The sequence below is a fragment of the Scyliorhinus canicula genome, chromosome 9, assembly GCF_902713615.1.
Source record: "Scyliorhinus canicula chromosome 9, sScyCan1.1, whole genome shotgun sequence".
Taxonomy (NCBI): Eukaryota; Metazoa; Chordata; class Chondrichthyes; order Carcharhiniformes; family Scyliorhinidae; genus Scyliorhinus; species Scyliorhinus canicula.
In genome coordinates, this window is record NC_052154.1 from 65,198,813 (window position 1) to 65,223,406 (window position 24,594).

The following is a 24,594-nucleotide window of genomic DNA, read 5'->3' on the forward strand; positions in this document are numbered from 1 at the left end:
ACTCCACATGGACAGTGACCCAGGGCCGGGATTCGAACCCGGGTCCTCAGCGCCGCAGTCACAGTGCTAACCACTGTTCTACATGCCAACCCGGTAAATAGTAAACAATACCAACTCATCCCATCAGTTTGAATTGGATTCAAACTTAGGTTTCATAGATGAAAGAACATTGTTTTAACATTCTGTTTCCATCACTTTGCTAATAATCCATCAAAAATTTTTAGCTGAGGCAAAATTTCAAACTGAATTAGGATGGAATGCAATTCACACCCACTCGAGATGAACTCGCTGATGTCATTATAAATTTCTGAATTAAAATGTTCGGGGTAAACCTTAGCTACCAAGAAATCTCTGGTTCAGAGATTCAGCAGAATTTTAAGGCCTGCCACAGCTTAAAAGACAGACATTTGCAAAAAGAGATTTGTGGTAAAGCAGAGTTTTGCTGCAATGCGCACATAGCTTCCATTCAGACAGCACCTTGAGAAGCTAAAACATAGGTTTAAAATTTTACATGCCAGACCTGCGCCAACAGGAAATCACAGTGATAAAAATCACTATACGCACACAGTTTGCATTTAAATTATAATTATTATACTGAAGTACACAGAGATATTTTTGACTGTGTGGTGAATGTATTCACCTAAGTATGAACTGTCTGTATAGTGCTGTGACCTATGACCTGGAAATTGTTGCTCGTCCTGGGTGAGTGTGCTTTACACTCAAATGGCTCTGTTTTATTCCTTAGCTCTAGAGTCGCCAGGTATCCTTATGATACCGCCACAAGATTCAAGTTCAAGTTCAGATCAATGACTCAATACACCAGTTAGTAAGTTCAAACAAGACACGTTTATTATTACACAGTTATTTATTACTCATGCATATAACACTAAAAGACTAGGCTATTCCTACCACTAACTGGCCAATACTTATCTGGAATAAGGGAACTGCTGGATCAGGGAACAATGGCCTCTTGCTTTGTCCTGGATCCGCAGGCTTCCAGTTGGTGTGGACTAAAGAGGTCAGGAGTGTCTATTCTCGTAGCGTGCGTTGTATGACACTTACTTGTCGGTGTAGCAATTGGCCTGGCCTCTCTGTCTCACGTTCACGGTCCTGGAGAGATGCTGCACAGGTGTTCTGCTGGGAGGGCCGGCTGAGAGAACGGAGTGCTGGCTGAGAGAGGCTGGCTAAGAGAGCGAGCTGGGGTCAGGGTCCCTGTCTTATACTGTTTTGGGTTTCGCGCCCATCTGTGCGGACCCTCTATAAACTTGCAATCGATTGGGTCTCTTCCCAATCGATTGATTTGAATTTCCCCAATAACGGGGCTGTTCCTCGATCACTGGGCAGTTCTTTCCACCTTATTTGTGTCCTTTGTTTCAGACTCCACTGGCGCCGGGATGTCTGACCGTCTATAGAATGTTTCAATCTCTTCTAATTGTTGTGTCCATTGTGCCTGGGAATCATTGGGAATCGCTCACTTAATATGCGCAGCTCGTTAGTTACAATGCTGTCTGGTTTCTTTAGCAGCTAGAATACACAGGGGATTCTGCAAACTGCTTGTCTCTTTGCAACTGTCCATTTTTCCCTGTAACCTTTGCATTCTTCCATTTTGTGTGAGGAAGTAGCCAACCCAGGTGGCTACACTCCCTCCTTGTGATCCTAACGCGAAAGCGTGAAGGATCACCCAAGTACGGTGACTTCGTTCCCTGACCTCAGCGAGTTCCATGGCCTCTGCACTTTCCTCAACTATGCAGAAAAATTTTACCTACAATCTCTATTTGGCGCTATGTCATAGGGGACATGCATTATCAGAATCACAACGGGAACCTCTAACTCAACTTAAATAAACTACATTCACTTATATTTCATCATTCTATCTTCCTATCAGTACAGATTAGAACAATATTCATTATACACTTCTCTGACTCGGCAGTCGAGCTCAGAGATACATAATCATTCAAAACATTCCTTTATTTACATGGCATGGCAACAACGAAAAGAAAATCCTTTATTTACATTTCAAGGGGTTCGGGGGACTGATGGAAACCGAAGATAGGGGATCTCATCCTATATACCGTCGAGGTACAAGAGCGGTAGGCTCTCCTTCACCATTTCCTCATCCTAAAAGTCTGTACTATGATGCAGACAATCGCCAGTGCCAAAAGCGATTCTACTACATATTACAAGGAGTACCAATTCATAAATTTGGTATACCAGGTCGGGTTACTGCTGCTTGTTACTGGGCTTGGAGTGGTCTGTGTCTGGGAAACATTAACGGCCGGGGTCATAGGGGAAAAGGGGTTCGCATACGTGCTCAAAAGTATACATGTTAAGAAGAAAAATACAGTCGCTGCTGTCATATTCCTTCTCTCTTTTCTCTTGCTTGCTGTGATCTTGCTCTGATCCTGCTTTGGTCCCTTCTTCGAACGTCCGCAAGCTATGGGATCAAGCATAGTGTCTGTTAGTGTTCTGTTTAATACCTCGAATGATAGTATATCTGTCCTCTTGTGCCAATTTTCCCTTTATGAATGGTCACTCCATGTGACTCTGTCAAATTTTTTTTTTCAAAACGAATTTAGGACCAGGCATATACTCAAATACTGTACCACTGCAAGCCGCCTCGCAGGCTTTGCAATTTACCATCCCAATGTTCCTGGATGTAAATAGCATGTGGAATGGCAACCAAAGGGCTGCCTAAAACAAAGGAAACAAAACCAAATTTTTTTAGAAATAAGACTTTCGAATGAGTTGCATATGGGCCGCGAAGGGTAAGATTTGGGTGGAATCCCCGGGTAGGGCGTGCAGTGCTGTATCCGAGCTTAGCTGACCAGAGGGATGGTCCTCAGACAGGGCGGGTCCTCAATGCCGTTTCTCCACTGCCTGAGCGACCTGAAACGAACGGGCAAGAATGTAGTCATCATGGGGGTTGCCTCTTCTGTCCTCCAAACAGAAGAGCAGTTATGAAATGGGGTCCGGGCAAGCTCTCAGCTGTCCTAGCTGACCAGCAAGCCTGGCAAGTTCTCTTAGGTATCTGCGGACAAACTGTGCGTGTGGCCGCAGATCTACTGTTGCTGGAAAACAAACAAAACACAAACAAACAAACATACTGTAGGTTACAGGAGTGGTGGCGTGCGACTGTGAAAAGCTGTTTAAATTTAAACACTGAACATTTAACAAACACATACAAACAAACATGCAATGAATATCGTACAGGTTCCATCAGAAAGAAGGATCCCGTAAATTACATTTGGCTTGGGGTGTAACTAGCATATGGAGTCAGTGCAGTGTGACCGAAGAAGAGAGGAAGGAGGAGAGAACCAAAAAGGAATTGGCATTGCTGAGGTATCCCTGCCATGGGAAGTGGTGGGTAAGCGCTCATAGTTTGCATGGGGCAGCTGGGACCTTGTAGCTGCTGTGGGTGGTGTTCTCTTACATATCTGGGGGCAGGTCTAGCTGGTGGTGGGGGTCTCCTGCAATCTTGGGCGAAGTGTCCTGGCTGCCCACAGTTGTAACATGACCCCTGAGGCACATAAGGTGGAGCAGGCACTCTGGTGCATTGTTCCCTTGGGTATTGTTCCCTGAGTGGGGGGTCGGAGCTGTTGGTTTCGTTGCTGCTTCGGGGGGGCATTGGTGGGCTGATTCTGTTGCTGTTTCGGGGGGGGCTTGACATTCTCGAGCGTAATGTCCTAATTGTCCGCAATTATAACACTCCTGGGATTTGGTCTGCTGTGGGCTGTTCCTTCCCTCATTTACACATGTGGGGTTTTGATGTGTTTTAACTGGATGCATGTCTGCATCTGCCTGCTCTTCCTCGGGTTTTATAAATGCTGTTTTATTGCGGACGGATTGCTCCCAAGCGCGGGACAATCTTTTCAAGGCCCATTTTTCATTATGGGCCTCTTCTGAGGGGTCGTAATTAGAGCAGGCATTCTGTCCTGCCTCTGTGGCGTGGGAGATAATAGTGCGGGTCCATTTAACCATGCTATCTTGGGTCAAATGTGCGTGGTCTAATTCACCGAAAACAGCAGTGAAGTGAATCTACAGCCTTCCTGTAAATGCTGTGGGGTGCTCGGTCTTTTTCTGCCTACATCTGTTTAGGCCTTCTACTAGGTCTCCTCTGTTATACCCTATTGCATCCAAAATAGCTGTATGGATTTCCTCGAGGGTGCCGCCTCCAACGTTCTGTGGGTCGGGGAGGGCTGCTACTACTGATGAATCTAAACTCAAAACTGTGAGCTTAACTTGCTCTTGCACATCAAGGCCGTACATGGTCGCCGGCTGTTTAACTTTTGCAAAGAATTGGTGGGGGTCTGAAGTGGGGAGGAACGGGGTGATTTTCTCACACGCGTCCCTTAGTTGAGTCACAGTTAAGGGGGTGGTGTAAGTGATCTCGGGTGCGCCGTCTGCGGTTGCTTTTCATTGGGTGGTGACTGGGTTCATTGGTGTGGGTGTTATCTGATCTGTGGGGGGCTGGGGCGCTTTCCTTTTCTGCTGCGTTTCTAGCGCATATGTTCCCTGAACATATCGCTGCGCTGTCTCGCTTAACTCCTGCCAATCTGGTGCATTCTCTTCCTCTGGTTGCGTTCCAAAGATTTCTTGGAAGCCATTCTGCACAGAAAGCAGAGATTGCAGCTCCGCAATCTGCTTCCTACACTTAGCATGGTCCACTGTGCTTTGCCTTTGCTCAGTGGTGGCAGCATGGAGTGCTCTTAAAGCTGCCTTCAGGTCGCTACACTTCTTCTTCAGTGTCTCTGCCTGCTTCTCTGACTCTTGTCTTATCAAGACTGCACGCTGCACATCCTGATAGGCTTTATCGTATTGTACCTGGGAGCTGCTCAGATGGGCTAGACAAGACTGGTGTGCCCTCTTGGCATCATCCACCTCTTTATCCTTATCTGCCAACTTTTGCCTTAATTCTAAATTCTCTCTCTCTATATCACTGACATCCACTTTACTGATGCGATGCCTTTCCTCTAATTCTGCTCGGAGCATCCTGACGACCTCCTCTGTGCCTTGCAATTGTGCCAAGCAGGACACAATTGCCATCGGATTACGTGCTTTACTCAAACCTTTCTTATGAATTTCAGACAAGTTCTCCCACCAAGTATGCCCTATACTCCCGGGACCTGTCTCCTCATTCGAACAAAATTCACTCCAAAGGGGCCATCCTTTCCCTTTGAGGTACTTCCTGAGTACCAGCTCCCAAACGGGACACTGACCTACTCTGCTGGTCGCTGCGACCACAAACTCTTGGGGGTGCATGAGGCGTTCCATTGCCTGCATGGCCATTTCTCCTATCTTATGATCTCTTTTAAATTTGGAACGAGGGATATTAAGGCGGTGCTATAAAATACGGGTACGGTTTTCGCTATTTTCCGAATTATAAACTCCCGACAGTTTGTTGCAACAAAAATCTCTCGGTTTTACCTTATAACCCTGTTAGTTACGCATGCAAAAACACACTTCCGAATTATGAGGATTGATGTGAACTACTTTAACACTTGTGGTTTTTCCTTTTCCCAATTGGATTTCTGATTCAAATTGCTGGGTTCTCTCGGAGTGGGGGGGGGCCACTTCTAGTTGAGTCCCGTCAGAGTTCACCACTAAATGTTGCTCGTTCTGGGTGAGTGTGCTTTACACTCAAATGGCTCTGTTTTATTCCTTAGCTCTAGAGTCGCCAGGTATCCTTATGATACCGCCACAAGATTCAAGTTCAAGTTCAAATCAATGACTCAATACACCAGTTAGTAAGTTCAAACAAGACACGTTTATTATTACACAGCTATTTACTACTCATGCATATAACACTAAAAGACTAGGCTATTCCTACCACCAACAGGCCAATACTTATCTGGAATAAGGGAACTGCCGGATCAGGGAACAATGGCCTCTTGCTTTGTCCTGGATCCGCAGGCTTCCAGTTGGTGTGGACTAAGAGGTCAAGAGTGTCTATTCACGTAGCGTGCGTTGTATGACACTTACTTGGTGTAGCAATTGGCCTCGCCTCTCTGTCTCACGTTCACGGTCCTGGAGAGATGCTGCACAGGTGTTCTGCTGGGAGGGCCGGCTGAGAGAACGGAGTGCTGGCTGAGAGAGGCTGGCTAAGAGAGCGAGCTGGGGTCAGGGTCCCTGTCTTATACTGTTTTGGGTTTCGCGCCCATCTGTGCGGACCCTCTATAAACTTGCAATCGATTGGGTCTCTTCCCAATCGATTGATTTGAATTTCCCCAATAATGGGGCTGTTCCTCGATCACTGGGCAGTTCTTTCCACCTTATTTGTGTCCTTTTTTTCAGATTCCACTGGCGCCGGGATGTCTGACCTTCTATAGAATGTTTCAATCTCTTCCAATTTTTGTGTCCATTGTGCCTGGGAATCACTCACTTAATATGCGCAGCTCGTTAGTTACAATGCTGTCTGTTTTCTTTAGCAGCTAGAATACACAGGGGATTCTGCAAACTGCTTGTCTCTTTGCAACTGTCCATTTTTCCCTGTAACCTTTGCGTTCTTCCATTTTGTGTGAGGAAGTGGCCAACCCAGGTGGCTACAAAATGATAATACGGTCTACATCCAGGTACTGTACTGGAATCTCGGTGGGCTCAGCCTCTGGCTCCGCCCTTCCCGGGGCGATATATAGACCTGTGGGTGGCACTCATTTGTACAGCAGACACTGGCAGGTGAGTTCCTGGATAATAAAGCCTTATATATTCACTTGTTCTCACAGTCTCGCAGTGAATTGACGGTATAACAATTTATTATCCAGCGACAGCACCATGGAAGCCGCTCTACAGCCAGATAAACTCGAACTCGACGCATGAGCAACAGAGGCCAAGGAGATCTTCTCACACTGGTTTCGCTGTTTCGAGGCCTACCTCGACTTCTCCGCAACGCCTCCCTCTGAAACCCTCAAGCTGCGACTCCTCCACACACGGGTGAGCCATCAAATCTCCATTATGATAGAGAAAGCTGCCACGTACGAGGCGGCGGTTGCAACCCTCAAGGCACATTTTGTGAAGGCCGTAAATTAGGTGTTCGCGCGGCACCTCCTCACTACTCGTCGTCAACGCACCGGAGAGTCGCTGGACGAGTACCTGGAAAACCTGACCCTACTCACAAGGGACTGAAACTATCGGGATGTGATGGCAGAGGAGCACATGAAGCTACAGATCCGGGACACCTTCGTGGCTGTGGTCCAATCTGACTACATCAGGCAGCGCCTGCTGGAAAACGGGACCACTGACCTGCAGGACATGATAAAACTAGCCACCTTCGTCGCGGCCCCCACCGGACCCGACTACATCACAGGCCTGTGCCGCGCGGCTGCCAATCCAGACCTGGGAACTGCAGTGCTACTTCTGCCGCCAGGGTCAACACCCCCGGCAGCGTTGCCCAGCCCGCACAGCGACGTGCAGCGACTGTTGCAAAAAGGGACACTTCGCCAGAGACTGTCTGGGCTGACCTAAAGCCCAGAAGTCGAAAACTCACCAGGCCCGATCCACGGACTCGTAGGCCCGCAGACCCCGCAATGTGGCTGCGTACCTGTACTGGGTGTTCTCAACAGTTGATCTGAAGTCGGCGTACCACCAGCTCCCGATCCGCCTGGAAGAGCGCTGAAGCAGCCGGCCGACTCTTCCACTTCCTCAGGGTCCCTTTCGGCGTCACTAACGGGGTCCGGTTTTTCAGAGAACGATGGACCAAATGGTGGACCAGTACGGGTTCCGTACTTGGACAATGTTACCATCTGTGGCCATGATCAGCAGGACCATGACGCCAACCTTCAGAGGTTCCTCCAGGCCGCCCAATCCCTCAACCTGACATATAACAAAGAGAAGTGCATTTTCCGCATTACCCGACTAGCCATCCTCGGCTACGTCATGGAGAACGGTGTCCTAGGGCCCGACCCTGACCATATGCGCCCCCTCACAGAGCTTTCCCCTCCTCACATCCTCAAGGCCCTCAAACGATGCCTGGGGCTATTCTCCTACTATGCCCAGTTGGTCCCCAACTATACGGACAAAGCCCGCCCACTTATTAAAACCACCACATTTCCCCTGACGGATGAGGCCCGCTCAGCCTTCAGCTGTATCAAGGCCGATATCACTAAGGCTGCAATGCACGCGGTGGACGAGTCCATCCCCTTCCAGGTAGAGAGCGATGCATCGGACGTCGCACTGGCCGCCACACACAACCAGGTGGGCAGGCCAGTGGCATTTTTCTCTAGAACCCTCCACACTTCCGAAATCCGAAACTCCTCGGTTGAGAAGGAAGCACCATCCACAGTGGAAGCCGTGCAGCACTGGAGGCACTACCTAGCCAGTAGGAGGTTCACCCTCGTCACCAAGCAGCGGTCAGTTGCCTTTATGTTTGACAACGCACAACGGGGCAAAATTAAAAATGACAAAATCTTGAGGTGGAGGATCGAACTCTCCACCTACAATTACGATATCAAGTACCGTCCTGGGAAGCTCAAAGAGCCCCCAGATGCCCTGTCCCGCGGAACATGCGGCAGCGCGCAAGGTGACCGACTTTGGGCTATCCACGATGACCTCTGAAACCCGGGGGTCACCCGGCTTACCCACTTTATTATGGCCCGCAATCTGCCCTACTCCACAGAGGAGGTCAAGGCCATGACCAAGGACTGCCAAGTCTGCGCGGAGTGCAAACCGCACTTCTACCGGCCAGACAAGGCCCACCTGGTAAAGGCCTCCCGGCCCTTTGAGCGCCTCAGTATTGACTTCAAATACCTCCTCGCCACCGCCCGTAATATATACTTCCTACCCGTTGTTGATGAGTACTCCCGCTTCCCCTTCGCTGTCCCCTACCCCGACGTGACCTCGGCCACTGTGATAAAGGCACTGCACAGCATCTTCACACTGCCCGGTTTCCCTGCTTACATCCACAGCAACCGGGGCAGATCGTTTATAAGCGATGAGCTACGAGCTATAACCCGCATTGAAACGGGCAGATGGAGAGGGAGAACACAACGGTATGGAAGGCCATCCTTCTGGCCCTCTGGTCTAGAATTCTCCCGACCCCCCGCTGGCAGGAGGTCCTCCCCGACACCCTCCACTCCATTAGATCACTCCTCTGCACAGCCATGAACGAGACCCCTCACGACCGTTTGTTTGTCTTCCCTAGGAAGTCCATCTCCAGGGTCTCGCTTCCATCCTGGCTGACAACTCCGGGACCTGTACTTCTCCGGAGGCATACAAGGAGCCATAAGATCGACCCCCTGGTCGAGAGGGTCCAGCTGCTGCATGCCAACCCCCAGTACGCCTATGTCACACACCAGGACGGATGGCAAGATACGGTCTACCTACGGAATGCGCCCCCCTCCCCACTGCCTACCTCCACCCCCAGTGCCCATTACGCCCCCCGGGTCTCCTGTATTGTCCCGTGCCTGTACTGCCGCCATCCACCGCCCCCCTGCCTGCCCCCACCCCTCAACTGTCTCCAACACGCCGGACTGAAGCTCAAGCTCCAGACAACACGCCCCCGGAGTCACCACCTGCAACAACCGTGCCCGCCGCATCGCCAGAGCTCAGGTGGTCTAAAAGAACGATCCGGTCTTCAGGCAGACTGAATATTTGATGACCCCACATCACCCCTGCTGGACTTGATTTTTTTAACAGGGGGTGAATGTGGTGAATGTATTCACCGAGGTATGAACTGTCTGTATAGTGCTGTGACCTATGACCTGGAAATGATAATACGGTCTACTTCCAGGTACTGTACTGGAACCCCGGTGGGCTCCGCCTCTGGCTCCACTCTCCCCAGGGTGATATATAGACGGCCACCTGTAGGTGGAACCCATTTGTACAGCAGACACTGGCAGGTGATTTCCTGGATAATAAACTCTTATATTGACGCGTTCTCACAGTCTCGCAGTGAATTGACGGTATAACAGTCTGCAAGATTTGGAAATTGTTTTAATCAAATGGCATGAATAGGAGTTGTGATGATGCAATGCACAGAGATCCTATGGGAAGTCAGCTGCTTGGACAAAAAGGGCATCTGTGACTTTATGGATGCATTGTTGGTTGGGATATGCCACACAAGTCCCCCGCTCGAGCCCTGAAATGAACCTGTAAGAACGCTCGGTTTCCCAAGCCTCCCCCACTCCTACATTCCCTATCATCTCTCAGGGTACCATCCAATGAGCCGGTTGTACTGGAGGATCCTGCCTTGCACAGACACCCGGAGTGCACTAGTCCCCATGGGGGCTATATTTAGGGTGCCAGACCTGCCATAGTTGCAGGCAGGGGCAAAGGCGGATGTTTTAGCCTTTGCCTCACAGGCAGGTCCTGTTGGGGTGGAGGTCAGCTTCTCCACCTTGTGCTTCAGTGTGGCTGGGGTTCCTGATGGAGTTCCTATATCTTGCAAAGGTGAAGTTCACCGTGAGGGGCCATTGAGGGATTCCATAAGAAATGAGGTTTACTTATTCTTCACTTGAAAGGGTCAGTTACCGTCAGCTGCTAAGGTGGGGCAGGAGTTTGGGAGGGGGGGTTAGGATTGGCGGGGGGGGGGTTAGTCTTCGGGTTATATGTGGGTTGGTTGGTAGAGGGGGTGTTTTTTTGTTGTTCTTGCGTTTTGGGTTTTGTTTTATGTGTAAAATGTTAAAAACCAAATTAAAATATTTTTTAAAAAGTCAATATTTCAGCCAGTTGATCTGACAAATGCTGGCACAATGACTTTTCAATTGTGAAAGGTTATTGTGAAAACAATGACTTGCTGTGTCCCCCAGGAAGAGGGGGTGTGGGCCTCCATCGCTTCGTCAATGACGTCAGGGTGACATTGGCAAAGGGCTAGGAAAGATTGTATGCATACCCTCTCGACTGTGGAACATTATGTGGTACAGTGGAAACTAAAAAGAAGGCGAGATTAAAAGAATGTGGGGAGCACTTAAAAAAAAAACTGTTTGAAACTTAGTCAGTGTCAGGATTCCGGTGCTCTAATAATCTGGATAGTTGAAGTCGGTGTTATCTATTACATTTTCTTCAACCTTTTTACTCTAGATGCCTATATAGACTCCTATGTTTTAGATTGCTGTCATAGGTGAGCCTGCACTTCTTAAGGGGTATTCTCATGGCATGTAGGTAAAGTTTTAAAAAATAAATTTAGAGTACCCAATTCATTTTTTCCAATTAAGGGGCAATTTAGCACGGCCAATCCACCTCGCCTGCACATCTTTGGGTTCTGGGGGCGAAACCTACGCAAACACAGGGAAAATGTGAAGACTCCACACTGACAGTGACCCAGAGCCGGGATCGAACCTGGGACCTCAGTGTCGTGAGGCAGCAAGGCTAACCCACTGCGCCACTGTGCTGACCCGGCAAAGTTAATAGCTGCCTCAAAAAGAAACACAGAACTTTTTATTCATAATATCTCAGCAACGACTTCTATTCAATGCCTTCATTTTATTCTCTCGTAAGGTTTCAGAATTACACATTAAACTAAGCTTGATTTTATCTGCCATATAGAATTGTTAAAACAATAATTGAATGATAATAAAAGTAACATTAAAAAAAACTTTAAGTTGTTAATCTTAACACGCTCTTCATTATAAACAAATAATGAAAGATTTGAAAATTCTCACAAAAACATGGTATACTACAGTAGGTTTTTAAAATTCTTTACACAGCAACTACAGGAGTCATCGTGTGTTAATTAACTGTCTTTGGAGGTTTAAGACTGACTCACCAATTGGAAAAAGTCAGGCTGAGGAAAACCTTCAAGATTTTATATTACAGACAAATAAATGTACAGAATTTTGTATTCAGATTGAATGATTGACCTTTCTATTGGATGCTCATTTTCAGATAGATTGACTAATTAGTGCAACAATGCGCAAATTTTAATTGGGACGTGATTTCTCTGACTGAAACTGGTTTTCAACACCTTATATACATTGGAAGAAATGAAGAAGCCAATAGCAAGTTAAATTTTAGACAAGAATACGTAGTTTTTGTCATAGTCTGCCTTCCACAAAGGATTATTTTCACAACTATTAAATCATTATTCATGTTTTGTTTTTGCTTTTAATTTGAATAGGTGGCCTGTCTTCAAGTCAGATGGACAATTTTCCAATTGAAGCTGATGAAGACTACTTTGAGGGACTGGTATGAGCTAGTCATCATTTATTTAATATTATTGGGAATATTGGGAAATCAGTGAGATCACTATATCCACCACATATTTGTTTAAAGACCACTGATGTGTAACTTAGCTGTATCATTTACCATTTAAAACATGATTATTTTTTTTTACAATCATCTTCAAGATCTGGAATGCACTTCCTGAAAAGGTGGTGGAAGCAGATTCAATAGCAATTTCCAAAGGGGAATTGAATAACGAAGATTAAGAATCTGCCAGTCTATGAGAAAAGAGCAGGGAAGTGAGTCAAATTGGGCAGCTGGTCTGAATGGCTCACTGGGCTGCAGCATTCTATGATAATGATCCAATATAAGTAGGGAGGTGTGGGTGTGGAAGCATCCCTACTTTGGCCTGAAAGCAGCTTCATCCATGAAGCAGTCCTTCTGTTTAGCTACTGAGTTTCCTGAGGTTATTAAATTAGATACATGAGTGACCTATTTCCTTTTTTTTAAATTTAGAGTATCCAATTCTTTTTTTTTTCCAATTAAGGGTCACTTTAGCATGGCCAATCCACCTAACCTGTACATTTTTGGGTTGTGGGGGTGAGACCCATGCAAACACGGGAAGAATGTGCAAACTCCACACAGCCAGTGACCTGGGGCCGGGATTGACCCCGGGTCCTCGGCGCCATGAGGCAACAGTGCTAACCACTACACCACCGTACTGCCCGAGTGACTCATTTCCTGGGAGCAAGTTGGTCATTCCTCCTCTGCCTCTCCCGTCTTGATTAGAACCGGAACAGGTTCATGTTAAGTTTGAGATATTTTCAGTTTTGCTTTCCACCTGACCCAAACCCATCCGTGTTTGGTAGGTTTCAAATTGCCACCAATGTGTTGAATAGATTTTAAGGTAACTGAAATTTTCAGGCATTCCGAGGGAAAACGGTCATGTTAGGAATAGTGTTGGAAATGTATTAATTAGTTAGATTGAGCTAACATAAGAAATGGCATTCATATGAATATTACTTTTTTTTTTAAATTTAGGGTAGCCAATTATTTTTTCCAATTAAGGGGCAATTTAGCATGGCCAATCCACCTAACCTGCACGTCTTTGGGTTGTGGGGGTGAAACCCACGCAGACACGGGGAGAACGTGCTAACTCCACACGGACAGTGACCCAGGGCCGGGATTCGAACCCGGGTCCTCAGCGCCGTAGGCAGCAGTGCTAACCACTGTGCCACCGTGCTGCCCTATATGAATATTACTTAATTCCTCAACAAATAAGTTAAAGTCTGTAGCTTCCATATAAATCTTTTAAGCATGTTCAGAATTAAAATTGCCACTATTTGGATGTAAGTTAATTAATTAATGTGTCAAAACCATCTGCATTTAGACCTTTGCTAAAACAGCTGAGTTAACATCTGTTACTAATAATCCAATTTGCAATCCAATTTATCTTTAATTCCCATTTATAGTTTTTAAAAAACTTTTGTCAGCATTAAACAATCTAACTGAATAAATGTGTTTCACTCTTAACTGCCCTCTGAAGTGTCCTAACAAATCAATCAGTTTCTCAAACTGCTCCAAAAACCTAACAGCATTTGTAGGAGCAACTTCTCAATGTGGACTTAAGGAGTTAAATAAGAAGGCTCACCTTCATGGTCTCAGGTCAACTGAAGATGAATAACAATGCCAGCAATGCCCACATCTCAAGAATGAGGTTAATTGGTTATGGGAAAGGACTTGTATTTATATAGTGTTTTTCATGACCTCAGCATGTTCCAAAGTGCTTTACAGCCAATTAATTACTTTTGAAACATCGAATATTGTAATGCAGCAACTCATTTGCATTCAAAAAGGGCTCACAGACAACAATCAGAACCAATTTGTTTTTGAGTGATGTTGAATATTAATAAATATTTGCTCCAGACAGTGGGAAAACGGCTCTGTGTTTTGTGTAGTGCCAAGAGATCATTTATGTGGATTTGAGTGGACAGACAGGGTCTTGATTTAATGTTTCATTTGAATGTAAAGCAAACATTATAAGCAAAATGAATATTTTGTGTAGGGTACTGGAGAAGATGTTTTTGCATATCTGCGACATGATGGTCTAATCAAGAATGTGAATTTGGCCAAGAAAAGTATAAGCAAAGTGGTGAAGGAAATCTGGAGCGAAAAGATGGCCGCAGATGTACAGGTATGTGAATTCAGTGTTTGGAACCTCAGTAATGTCTTTCTCACAGATAATAGAGGTTCTTGCAAAAGAAAGAACTGTCTGTTTGGGAGGATAGTAACTCAGTCTTGTGAAGGGGCGACACATGGCGCAGTGGTTAGCACTGGGACTACAGCGCTGAAGACCCAGATTCAAAATTGCCCCTTAATTGGAAAAAATGTGCATGGGTACTCTAAATTAATTTTTAAAAAAGTAACTCAGCCTTGTTTGTTATTTGGAGCTATTTCAACAAATATATAAGGAAAGCAGTCATATATTCTCACCCATCACTTCAGCTGGACATCTTGACTGGGATTCTCTAAAAACACCGGCATCAAAGGGCCTCTTGGCCCAGCGATTCTGTAGCCCACAGGAGGGCACATGTGTGCAGCGGCCGCAGGTCCGCGCATGTGGCGTCCAACATGGCGGACCACACAGCTGGTCGGAAGAAGGTGGGCCCCCCCAGATCACGTGCACCCGCCAATCAGTGGCCCCGATCGCGGGCCTGGGCGTCGAGGAGGCAACCCCGGAGACTGATCCCCCCCAAACCTCACCTGGTCGGCCACTGCAGCCGCGCGCCGAGCTCCCGCAAGGTGGAACCATACGTGAACTACGCTGGCAGGAACTTGGCCAGTCGACCGTGGAGAATCGCTGCGGAGGCCGCTTTTAACGGCTCCCGACGGGCGCTGATTCTCCGGTCGCCTGAGAATCGCGCCCCAGTGTCGGATCCGATCGCGGGTCTCAGGCCCCATTCTCCGCCCCCGCGTAGAGCGCCATTTTGCGCGGAGGCTCGGAGAATTCCAGCCCTTATATTCATTACACACACTGGAGCCACTGTATATATGTGGCATATTTATCTTTGTCATATGATTGGATTGGATTAGACTGGATTTGGATTTTTTTATTGTCATGTGTACCAAGGTACAGTGAAAAATATTTTTCTGTGTGCAGCCCAAACAAATCATCATGAAAAAAAACATAATAGGGCAACACAAGGTACACAATATAAATACATAGATACCGGCATCGGGTGAAGCATACATGAGTGTAGTATTAATCAGACCAGACCATAGGAGGGTTGTTTAGGAGTCTGATACCAGCGGGGAAGAAGCTGTTTTTGAATCTGGTTGTGCGTGTTCTCAGACTTTTGTATCTCCTGCCCGATGAAAGAAGTTGGATGAGTGTGTAAGCCGGGTGGGAGGAGTCTATGAGTATGCCCGCTTTCCCAAGGCAGCGGGAGGTGAAGATAGAGTCACTGGATGGATGTTTTGTGTTTTGCAGAATTCTAGCATGCCTCTGGTGCGCAGAAAATATAAATTCCAACTGTAACATCAGTGTCACAAAGCAGCCTCCTCTGTGTCATAAATTCTTATCTATCTCCAATATTCCTGCCAGTGCTAATTGAGATATTCCTCAGCCATGAACTTACTCTCCTTTCTGACCATGATTTATAGTAAAGCATCAAGGACTGTATTCACATAACACTTAAAACTCCCTTTTGTTTTATAAATTTAGAGTACCCAATTCTTTTTTTCCCAATTAAGGGCCAATTTTGTGTGACCAAACCACCTACCCTGCACATCTTTGGGTTGTGAGAGTGAGACTCACACAGGCATGGGGAGAATGTGCAAACTCCGCACGGACAGTGACCCAGAGCCAGGATCAAATCCGGGTGCTCAGTGCCATGAGGCAGCAGTACTAACCATTGAGTCACCATGCCATTAAAAAACACTTTTTAAGATATTCCAATAGTTTGGCAGGTTTTAGTGACTGATTATACACATGGCTTGCAGGCTCAATTACAAGTTATACTGAATTGGCTGATCTCAGCTAAAATGCTGGCCGTGGTAAGGTAGAAGATAGATCCCCTTCAGATAGGGAAGCGAATATTTACCAGGGTTCCTGAATCTATTTGTTTTCCAGTGTTCACTGCTGGAAGTGGATACAAGCCGTAATGTCCTTCCCATCTGCAGTAGACAGCAGTGAAATTCCCACAACTGGGAATGGCATGGGGAAGGGAGAGAGAAATATGGCAGTACACATGGGTGGAAAGTGAGTTGTGACAGGGCTGAAAGTATCTGTGACATTCTCCACCAATCAACATTCATTGTGTAGATGCACATCTGGACATGGTACTGTTGTGTTCTGTGTTGTAACCGTTGTAATGATGTTCATTGAACATATAGTTGTTTAACTATAAAGATGATATATTAATAAACATGTGGAAAAGATAACTGAGGAACTACTATACAGACAATGGCTACTAAATGAATTCAGTGAATTCTCCTGGAGCTACTCTAAGTGCGATTGTCTCCTTGTACATCTTACTACCAACTGGCGGGTGTCTTGCGTCACATGACAAATCTCTATCACCACCAGCTGGTTGGAGATCACATTACTAACTATATGCAGAACTGCACACAGGCATAGCACCACAGATACTAGGCAATTATGGCATTCTTGAGGTTCATAAGGAGGAGGTGTTAACGATTCTGGAAAGTGTGAAAATAGATAAGTCCCCTGGGCCGGATGGGATTTATCCTAGGATTCTCTGGGAAGCTAGGGAGGAGATTGCTGAGCCTTTGGCTTTGATCTTTAAGTCATCTTTGTCTACAGGAATAGTGCCAGAGGACTGGAGGATAGCAAATGTCGTCCCCTTGTACAAGAAGGGGAGTAGAGATAACCCCGGTAACTATAGGCCAGTGAGCCTTACTTCTGTTGTGGGAAAAGTCTTGGAAAGGTTTATAAGAAATAGGATGTATAATCATCTGGAAAGGAATAATTTGATTAGAGATAGTCAACATGGTTTTGTGAAGGGTAGGTCGTGCCTCACAAACCTCATTGAGTTCTTCGAGAAGGTGACCAAACAGGTGGATGAGGGTAAAGCGGTTGATGTGGTGTATATGGATTTCAGTAAAGCGTTTGATAAGGTTCCTCACGGTAGGCTATTGCAGAAAATACAGAGGCATGGGATTCAGGGTGATTTAGCAGTTTGGATCAGCTAGCTGATAGAAGACAAAGAGTGGTGGTTGATGGGAAATGCTCTGACTGGTGTCCAGTTACTAGTGGTGTGCCACAAGGACCTGTTTTGGGGCCGTTGCTGTTTGTCATTTTTATAAATGACCCGGAGGAGGACGTAGAAGGATGGGTGAGTAAATTTGCGGATGACACTAAAGTCGGTGGAGTTGTGGACAGTGCAGAAGGATGTTACAAGTTACAGAGGGACATAGATAAGTTGCAGAGCTGGGCTGACAGGTAGCAAATGGAGTTTAATGCAGAAAAGTGTGAGGTGATTCATTTTGGAAGAAATAACAGAAAGGCAGAGTACTGGGCTAATGGTAAGATTCTTGGTAGTGTGGACGAGCAGAGAGATCTCGGTGTCCATGTCCATAGATCCATGAAAGTTGCCACCCAGGTTGAGAGGGTTGTTAAGAAAGCGTACGGTGTGTTAGCTTTTATTGGTAGAGGAATTGAGTTTCGGAGCCATGAGGTCATGTTGCAGTTGTACAAAACTCTGGTGCGGCCGCATTTGGAGTATTGTGTGCAGTTCTGGTCGCCACATTATAGGAAGGATGTGGAAGCATTGGAAAGGGTACAGAGGAGATTTACAAGAATGTTGCCTGGTATGGAGGGAAGATCATATGAGGAAAGGCTGAAGGACTTGAGGCTGCTTTCATTAGAGAGAAGAAGGTTAAGAGGTGACTTAATTGAGGCATACAAGATGATCAGAGGATTAGATAGGGTGGACAGTGAGAGCCTTTTTCCTCGGATGGTGATGTCCAGCACGAGGGGACATAGCTTTAAATTAAGGGGAGATAGATATCGGACAGATGTCAGAGGTAGGTTCTTTACTCAGAGAGTAGTAAGGGCGTGGGATGCCCTGCCTGCAACAGTAGTGGACTCACCAACACTAAACGCATTCAAATGGTCATTGGATAGGCATATGGACAATAAGGGAATAGTGTAGATGGACTTTAGAGGGGTTTCACAGGTCGGCGCAACATCGTGGGCCGAAGGGCCTGTACTGCGCTGTAATGTTCTATGTTCTGGATCTGAACACAGGATGAAAGAATTGACACTGATTTATGTTTTAAATGTTAAGTTACGGATTATTTTTTGCTTGGACAACACCTTTTAATTGAGTTCCTAAAGATATATAGTAACTGCAATGGAAGAAACTTCCATGAAACAAGAGAACATGATTTATTTTCCATCCACTGATACTAATAACATCATTATGTCTCTGATAGTTTCCCATTTCCATAAATCATTTTAAAAAACTAATATTTATTTTCTTCCAAAATATATAGAGTGGGACAAGATCCAGCCTTCCTGAGTTTTTCTATAACTTCCTCCAGAAGAAGTATGGAGACTCTGCCCTGCTTTGGGCCTACAACATTTATTATGGTTGCAGGAATCATCAGAGCAATCAATTCATCAGTTTGTTTTTCAGCATTCTCAATGGAATTGTGAGTTTCTGCATTTTCTTATTCAATAGAGTTAGCAGAATTTTAAATATTAATTATATAACAATTAAATAGATTAATGTTTACCTAACATTATTGGTTGGATACCTTACCACTTCTCTGTGTTTATACCAATACTATAATGTGGACCCCATGCACCATAAGAGTGGTGAGATATAAGGCTCATTTCGTCCACTCTCCTGCATCTGTGACAGTGGCTGAGCTGCTCTGGAGGTGCTGAGCAAAAGCCAAGAGGGAATATTTGAAGGAAGACATTTCCTTTAAATCAGCTAAACATAGCATTAGTTTTCTTTACTGAGGTGGTGAAGGATCTTTGGAATTCCCCAATGTTACGACACCGTGCGCTAATCCGCAGTCAATTCTAGCATCACTTGACCCAGAGTCGCAACATGATTAAAATCAACTACTAGTTCTTAGAAAATACTCCCTTTCCTCCCCCCCCCCCCCCCCCCCCCCCCCCCCCCACCCCCATCTCCTGCCCCTCTCTCCTTCCCCGCAGTTCACATTTCCTTTCTTTTGAGTTTAACTATCATCCAGTCTGCAGCTTTGGGTGGTGCTGCTGATCACCAGTTAAGCAGGATTCTACGGCGGGCAATCAGGGAGGCAAAGGCGAGGGTGTCCATCCTCCTCCCCATGAATAGATCTGAATGGTCTGATACCCCGAAGACCGCCACCCTCATCCCCACCACTTTGGACATTGTCTCAAAGAAGGCTGTCCAGTATCCAGTATCCAACAATTCTGGGGCAAGACCAGAACATGTGGGCGTGGTTAGCCGGGCCTCCTTAGCACCGTTCACATCTGTCCTCCACCTCCGGGAAGAACCTACTCATTCGGGTTCTTGTTAAATGGGCTCTATGTACCACCTTTAATTGCGTCAGGTTGAGCCTGGCGCACGTGGAGGTGGAGTTAACCCTGTGTAGTGCATCACTTCAGAGTCCCCACCCTATTTCGATCCCCAGGTCTTCTTCCCATTCCCAGAATCGTGTCAGCCCTCTCTACCAGTCGTTCATACATGTCACCACAGCTTCCTTCACTTAGGATGTTCGCGTCAAGTAACTCCTCTAGTAGTGTTTGCCATGGCGGTTGTGGGTACGTCCTTGTCTTCTTCCGTAGGAAGTTTTTAAGTTGCAGGTACCTTGGTTTGTTTCCCCTAGCTAGCTGAAATCTCTCCGTCAGTTTGTCCAGTGTTGTGACCCTGCCGTTGGTGTATAGGTCTCTGACTGTCAGTGCCCCCCTGTTCTGTCTCCACTTTTTAAAGGTGGTGTCAGGGAGCGCTGGTGCGAACCTATGGTTGTTGCAGATGGGGGGTTTGTTCGCGATTTTGGTCAGGCCGAATTGCTGCTGTATTTTGGTTCCAGGTCTGGAAAGTGGCTACCACCACTGGGCTGCTGGAGTGTTTTTTGGGTGGGATTGGAGTGCGGCCTGGAGAGAGGTCCCCTTGCAGGAGGCCTCCTCTGCGTGTCTCTGCTTGACTTAAATTTTTCTGTCCATTAATTGTCCATGGGTAAAAAATGATAACTACTTGTCTTTAGCAGGGCGTTGATTCTGAGGGTGCTAGGTGTGGAATATTTGGCGATAGCCATCTCAGATCACGCCCCGCATTGGGTGGATCTAGAGCTCGGGGAGGGAAGGGACCAACCCCGATGTGGAGGTTAGAGGTGGGGCTGCTGTCGGACGAGGAGCTATGCGGGCGGGTCCAGAGGTGCATAGAGGGGTATTTAGAAACAAATGATAATGGGGAGGTGCAGGTGGGGGTGGTCTGGGAGGCGCTGAAGGTGGTGGTTAGGGGGGAACTGATTTCCATCAGGGCACATAGGGAGAGGGGCGAGAAAAGGGAGAGGGAGAGGTTGGTGGAAGAGATGGTGAGGTTGGGCAAGAGGTATGCGGAGCTCCCGGAAGAAGGGCTATTGAGGAAGCGTCGTAGTCTCCAAGCAGAGTTTGATATATTGACCACCAGGAAAGCGTAGGCGCAGTGGAGGAGGGCGCAAGGGGCGCTATACGAATATAGGGAGAAGGCGAGTCGGATGCTGGCCCACCAGCTCCGGAGGCGGGAGGCGGCGAGGGAGATAGGGAGAGTTAGGGATGGAGGAGGGAATCTGGTGCGGACAGTGTTTAGGACCTTCTATGAGGAGTTATACCGGTCAGTGGCCCCAGTGGAGGAGGGAGGAATGGAACGCTTTTTGGGCAAGCTGGAATTCCCGAGTGTGGAGGAGGAGCAGGTGGAGGGTCTGGGGGCGCCAGTTGAGCTGGAGGAGCTGGTTAATGCGATGGGGAGCATGCAGTCTTTGTTTTGTTGGTTAAAATTTGTTGAAAATTTGAATTAAAATTATTATTTTTTTAAATGATAACTACAAAATAAACCAAATGGGAAATAAGGGAATCAACAGGAAGGGCCCTTACACTACACGAGAGGACTTTTAATGCTCAGTCTTTTAGCACATTAGAGGTTAAGATAGATAGCTTTTTTGTCTCTAGCGATATGGGAATCAGGGATAAGTGGAATTGTAATCAAAGATTAGCACAATCACATTGAATGGCAGAGCCAGCTCCCAATGTATAGTATACTCTTACCTTTTTCTTATGCTGTTTTTTAAAATAAATTTAGAGTACCTAATCATTTTTCCAATTAAGGGGCAATTTAGAGTGGCCAATCCACCTAGCTTGCACATTTTTGGGTTGTGGGGGCGAAACCCACGCAAACATGGGGAGAATGTGCAAACTCCACACGGACAGTGACCCAGAGCCGGGATCGAACCTGGGACCTCAGCACCGTGAGGCCGCAGTGCTAACCCATTCTTATGCTGTTTGACCAAGGAAGAAGAATCATAGAAGCACAGAACAGAAGGTGTCCATTCAGCACACTATGTCTGTGCTAGCTCTTTAAAAGTGCAGTCATGTTTTGTTCCACACCATTTTTGGCGGTAATCCTGTAATTTCCTTACACTTACCTGCCCAAGTTCCTTTTAAATTCAGTTTCCACCATCTTTTTAGCGAGAGTTTTCCAGATCCCAATACTCTTGAGTGAAAAAAAATCCTCCTTATCTCCTGTCTTGAACTGTTGCCAAAGATTTCACATCAACGACCATTGATTATTGACTGTTGGAACCAACAATTCTACGGACATGTGCTTGTAGGATTAGAATACCGGTTTTAATATACTTACAACAGAGCCAGCCTGTTTGCTGTTGAACTTTCGGTGAACTGGCCGGCTGACCCTGTGGCACTGATCTTTATACAGCAGCTCCTGGGGAGGAGTCCTGGGCGGAGCCAAGGGAGGAGCCCCATACAACACTCGAGCATTCCCAGAGCTACTCCCCCTGGAGGTCAGATAGTGCAACTGCATTTACAATATTGACACATGACAGGTTATAATCCGGTATGAATCTCATTCACCACATTGACCCACCCACCAGAGGGGACAATTTTTTTCACACAACAAAAACAGAAAATATGGACAGTCCCAGCAGGTTGACAGCATCTGTGAAGAAGAAAAGGAAGCTGACATTTCGAGTCTGGGTGACTCTTTGTCAAAGCTAGAGAGAACTGGAAATTGGGTCATATTTATACTTTTGTGGGGGGGCATGGAGCAGTGGGGCTGGCTAGGGGGCCAGCGATAGTTAGAGATAGACATAGATGTCAAGGACAGAAGACAAAAGGAATGTACATGCATGTGATTAAGGCTAAAGGTGCTGATAGTGGCACATAAAGAGATTAAAAAGTATGAATGGTGAACGCAGTCACAGGGAAAATGTACAAACTCTACACAGACAGTGACCCAAGGCTGGAATTGAACCCGGGTCCCTGGCGCTGTGAGGCAGCAGTGCTAACCGTTGTGCCATACTGCCACCCATGCTTCATAGACACTCTGAAGGCCTCCTTGAAGTGTGGCAGCATTGATCTTAATGATCTGAGGGAGCTAGTCACCAATCGTTCAAAATGACAAAAAGATTGTCCATCAAGCTGCATCATGCTTCGTGTCCCAAAGCCTTAATGATGGGCAGAGTGATGGTGGAGAATGAAAGAAAAGGAAGCAAATTCTGCACTCAACATCCCACTGCCTCATGGAATGTCCTGCTACATGTTTCCAAAGGTATGTGGGTCAAAACTCCGCCTGCTCAGACATGTGAAGACCCATGGCAGAAACATATGACCCTGAACAGAGGTTACCCTCAAATCAAGGGACAACCGATGACGAAGTTTCCAATAACTTTGCCACAACTGATGTTAGCCTGATTTGTTTTAATCTACGTGTTTCTGATTATTCACTCAGGATTGCGATTTAAAGGGTTAATTCATAAAGATATAGCTGGCTGCTGTTATCAGAACAAATACTAAGGCCACTAGGAGATTGGGATCTTATTCATAATGACTTGGGGCAAAACTTAATATTTCATGCCTTATGTAGTACTATTCCTATGTATATAAAATTAACTGTTTGGTAAGGATCCACACTTGGAAGGGTGATGGCAAAGTCAATTAGTGGTCTTGCTCGCCAACATCTTGACGATATTTTGGAAACCAGACTTCTGGAGAACATGTGTCTGCGTGGGTTTCCTCCGGGTGCTCCAGTTTCCTCCCACAGTCCAAAGATGTTCAGGTTAGGTGGATTGGCCATGCTAAATTGCCCTTAGTGACCATAAAGGTTAGATGGGGTTATCGGGATACGGGGATAGGGTGGAAGTGAGGGTTTAAGTGGGTCAGTGCAGAATCGATGGGCCGAATAGCCTCCTTCTGCACTGCATGTTCTATGCTCTATGGGGAGGAAAAAACAAATGCCCCCCCCATATATTATTGGAGGTTAGTTGGTGTGCCTGCTGAGAAAGGCAAGTAATGTCTAGTCAACCTGTCTTCACAATAATATGCCCTGGCTGAGCATGTGCCTTCAACTGTTTCAATACTAAGATTGACCAAAAGCAAATATATTTAAACCACTATCTTGGAAAGGGTGGCCTGGTTTATTATTATTTTCATATTCATGAAGAGAAAATTGGGGTTAAATTTAAGTAAGTTACCTCGTGCATTCACTCACTGACTATAAAATAAAGAAACATGATGATTAGTATCTGGTCTCACATTGTTAGTGTGCTAATCAATATGACTTTCAGAAGATTGGAAATGACAATATTCAATTTATGCAACAAGTTTGGCCTGTTGTTACAATGCCGAGGTATTGTGTAACTGGATAAATGGCAGTGCAAGTAAACTCATGATCACAATGATGTGGAGTCCGTTTAGAGCGGTGTGCAGTGTTGCTGAGCCTAAGGCAGATTTAGATTTGTAACAGCAAAGAAAGAAAATGGAGGGAAAAGAAAGGATGACATAACAACAAAAAGTAATTTTGCTTGATCACGGCATCTCACAGCATCTCACAGCTGAATACTGCTCTGTTCATGAGACTTGATCCTGTATGTTTAGGTTTTAAAATGATGGTCTCCAAAGTTGCTGATAATGGCACAGCAAGGTCAACCGAGACCTTTCAAATTACAGAACAGAGTATTTTGAGGATGAGAGAGGGTGAAGTAGAATGGTTGAATTAATTGTCAAATCCAGTAGGAAAAGAAACATTGGATTGAAAGTGCGGGAGAAAAAAAGACGAAAAGGAAAAATTAGATTTTAAAAAATAATAATATTTTTGTAACATCACTAACAACAATTCTTAATGTGAAGGAACAAGACTCCAATCTTACAATTGGTCACTTTCCGGTCCAGAGAGGTGGATTTCGACCATTAGCAATGATCATGTTGTTAAAATGGCACTTTGCTATTAATTACTAGGCATAATTTTATGTGGCAAGTTTTATGTGAAA

The 24,594-nt window shown here is 46.0% G+C and overlaps 1 protein-coding gene across 4 annotated transcripts in view; it reads left to right on the plus strand.

Annotated features, from left to right (window-relative positions):
• Window positions 1-24,594, plus strand: part of tsnaxip1 (translin-associated factor X interacting protein 1) — a 131,539-nt gene that overhangs the window by 85,350 nt on the left and 21,595 nt on the right. For all 4 annotated transcript variants that reach the window (XM_038806803.1, XM_038806802.1, XM_038806805.1 and 1 more), the window contains 3 exons: window positions 12,047-12,114; window positions 14,156-14,284; window positions 18,610-18,768. In XM_038806803.1, coding sequence (XP_038662731.1) covers window positions 12,047-12,114; window positions 14,156-14,284; window positions 18,610-18,768 — 356 coding nt within the window. The remainder of the gene's footprint in view (window positions 1-12,046; window positions 12,115-14,155; window positions 14,285-18,609; window positions 18,769-24,594) is intronic.